The sequence below is a fragment of the Sinocyclocheilus anshuiensis genome, unplaced genomic scaffold, assembly GCF_001515605.1.
Source record: "Sinocyclocheilus anshuiensis isolate Anshui unplaced genomic scaffold, SAMN03320099.WGS_v1.1 scaffold2046, whole genome shotgun sequence".
Taxonomy (NCBI): Eukaryota; Metazoa; Chordata; class Actinopteri; order Cypriniformes; family Cyprinidae; genus Sinocyclocheilus; species Sinocyclocheilus anshuiensis.
The window spans coordinates 324,319-327,166 of record NW_015542491.1 but is presented as its reverse complement, the minus strand read 5'-3'; the positions used below and the strand labels follow the sequence as shown (position 1 = coordinate 327,166).

Here is a 2,848-nt window from a genome sequence, read left to right as displayed (position 1 = left end):
CACACACACACTGACTGGAGAGTCAGGCGCACTCGCTCCTGCCAGGAAGTTGTTGGTATTCGGGAAATAACAAAGACACGAAAAAAGGTATATTTAACGCAACGAAACTACACGAGGGGGATCTGTGTAACGTGTACGGGATCCGGGTATGAGCTGGAGGACTATTAACTAATGGAGGACTAATCGATGGAGGCAGACAAAAGTTTTGGGCTCGTCTGGGTCCTGCTGCTGCTGTTGGGTATTACAGCCGCTTCAGGGAGAGAAGGTGGGTCATCTCCACACATTCCCAAACTATCCCAAAATTCCCATTTTATACTATTACATACTACGTTAATGTAAAGTTACGGAGCAGATAAAGTGTTTAACATGAACAAACAGCGGCGGGACGCGTTCTTTTGGAGAAACTGCTAATCAAGCGGTTGACACCCCATGTACACTGCTAAAGTCGCGACGCGACCGGCGCACGGGGCCCACTGCTTTTTTACGCGGCTGTTCGAGCCAAAGGTTTGGAGCGATTAGTTTTGCCGCGTAGCTGTCTTGAAATGTACACGGAGTGTGGAATTCAAGATTTCGTAAGAAGTTCTTTTAGTGGAGTAAACAATGTTACAATTTAAGCCTGTATTAATGTACCTAAATAAGACTAAGATATAAAGTGGATAAGTTCAGAAAATCCCGTCGGGGTGTTTTTTTCTCTCTTTTCCCACACTGTTGGCGCATTAGTCGTAGGTGAGGTATGTCACACAAACTTGATTTGCAAGTTCTGCTTGACAATAGCACTGAAACCTGACAGCCAGAGTTCAGGAGTTTAATGGGCACAACTCCCGATATCTTAGTATCAAACCAATACACACACACACAACGGCAGAGTTTTTCATTTTAATATTAATGACACCAAAATGTAATAATACTGCAAACACAATTGTAATAATATGTAATCATACAATAACAATGAACTGGATCATGATCAGAACAACAACAACAAAATGATAATAACTGATGCACATGTTATTATTTTAAAAATAGTTAATAATACAATAGCAATTAATTGGGTCATGAACACAGGACAACAACAACATAATGATAGTGATGATGATGATGATAAGGCAGTTTCAGTTATATACTGAGTAATAACCATTCACATGGGACTATAAGTGAAAGAATTACATGGTGCTACGATGGTACATGCTCAAAAACATGGTATTGCCATTGATATAAATCAGAAGTTCTCATAATAGAAGTTCTCAGCTGAGAGAAGACTCTGCAATCTCGCAGAGATTTACAAAAACTGTGTACAAAATAGAATTTCTGTTATATGCCGGGTTAAGCTTTGAAGTTCTCATTCACTTAGGGCAGGGGTGCCCAAACTCGGTCCTGGAGGGCCGGTGTCCCCTGGCCAGGACGCGTCCTGGGAAAATGGCACGTATGGTCACCCTACATTCACTGCAACACAAAAATATCACTATGTCGTAATCTATTGTTTGTTTTATGGTTCAGGTTTAAACTGTGAATTTTCTTTTTCATTCTTCTGTGTGTACAATATGTGCACTTAGTTGGAGGAAGAATTCATGTTCTTAGAGAATCATACACTCCGTCCTTCCTGCTCACTGAATGAGTTATTCCAAAGGTCGTTTGTTTTAAAGTTCTGCGTAACTGTGTCAGCTTCTGATTACACACGGAACAAAACAAATGTGTGTCTGCATGAGTGTTTGATGTTTTCATGTTCCGTAAATATTTTCAGCAAACGGTCTGTTGTCTTAGGCATTCTTAAAGCACTCAGATTGTCAACAGCCTGGAGAAGCATTCGGTCTTGTTGACAAGCAGAATCCATAAACAATGCAATTGGGACATTTGCATGGGACGTTGTTGGCATGGACCATTAATGTGACTGCATCTCCCATTCTCAAAACTAAGCCAGATCAGTCCCTTTCAAAGTATTGGCATCTGATTCTGCATATGCATACGACATAAACATGTTATGCGTCCAGTTAGTAAACGAACCGTCATTTCATTGCTGTGCTCGGTGGGCTTATCCTTGTTATCAGTTGGTGCGGGTGTGCAAAGCTGTTATAGATATGCTTTACATTTTTCATTGTGAGTGTTTCAGAGCCGGTAATGGTGGCTTTTAGCAATGCCGTTAGCTGAAAGTGTCACCACACAGGGCTCTACGCTTATTTTTCTTTTTAGGAGCGCTTGTGCTCCTAACTTAAAAAATGTAGGAGCACAGTCAAAAATTTAGGAGCACCAAAATTTGATCAAAAAAATAGCCTTCCCATTACGAGGTGATATTTGACTCAAAGTGATTTACAGTAGAATTTTGTTTTTACCTTTGTAATGGCATTTTTCTATCTTTATTAAAAGTATGTAATCTTTTATGTCAAATAAAAAAAATAAAAAACATTTATAAGCTTTTTAAAAATTCTAGATAAAACCATATAATAACAACAAGTAGAATAAGAAGAATAAGTTACTAATCAAATTAAATCAGTATTAAAGGGGTCATATGATGCAATTTCAATTTTTCCTTTCTCTTTGGAGTGTTACAAGCTCTTGGTGCATAAAGAAGATCTGTAAAGTTGCAAAGACTAAAGTCTCAAATCCAAAGAGATATTCTTTATAAAAGTTAAGAGTCAGCCACGCCTACCTAAAACGGCTCGATCTAACACGCCCCCACATATCTACGTCACGATCTAGGAAGATTTGCATAACGCCGCCTAAATGTTCATGCAAAGAAAGAAGGCGTAACTTTTATTATCGCTGTAGTATTGTTGACGCTGCAGCCATGTCGTGAAGACGCTGTGTGCTTCGTTGTGAAAGCGAAACTACTTTGTTTGGTCTTCCAAAAGAGGAC

At 39.4% G+C, this 2,848-nt stretch overlaps 1 protein-coding gene across 1 annotated transcript in view; it reads left to right on the top strand.

The window, feature by feature from the left end:
• The window catches only part of LOC107694064 (receptor tyrosine-protein kinase erbB-2-like), a 50,517-nt gene continuing 47,669 nt past the window's right edge, over positions 1–2,848 (top strand). The window contains exon 1 of the mRNA XM_016493653.1: positions 1–265. Within this exon, the coding sequence (XP_016349139.1) occupies positions 187–265 (79 nt within the window). The 5' untranslated portion in view covers positions 1–186. The remainder of the gene's footprint in view (positions 266–2,848) is intronic.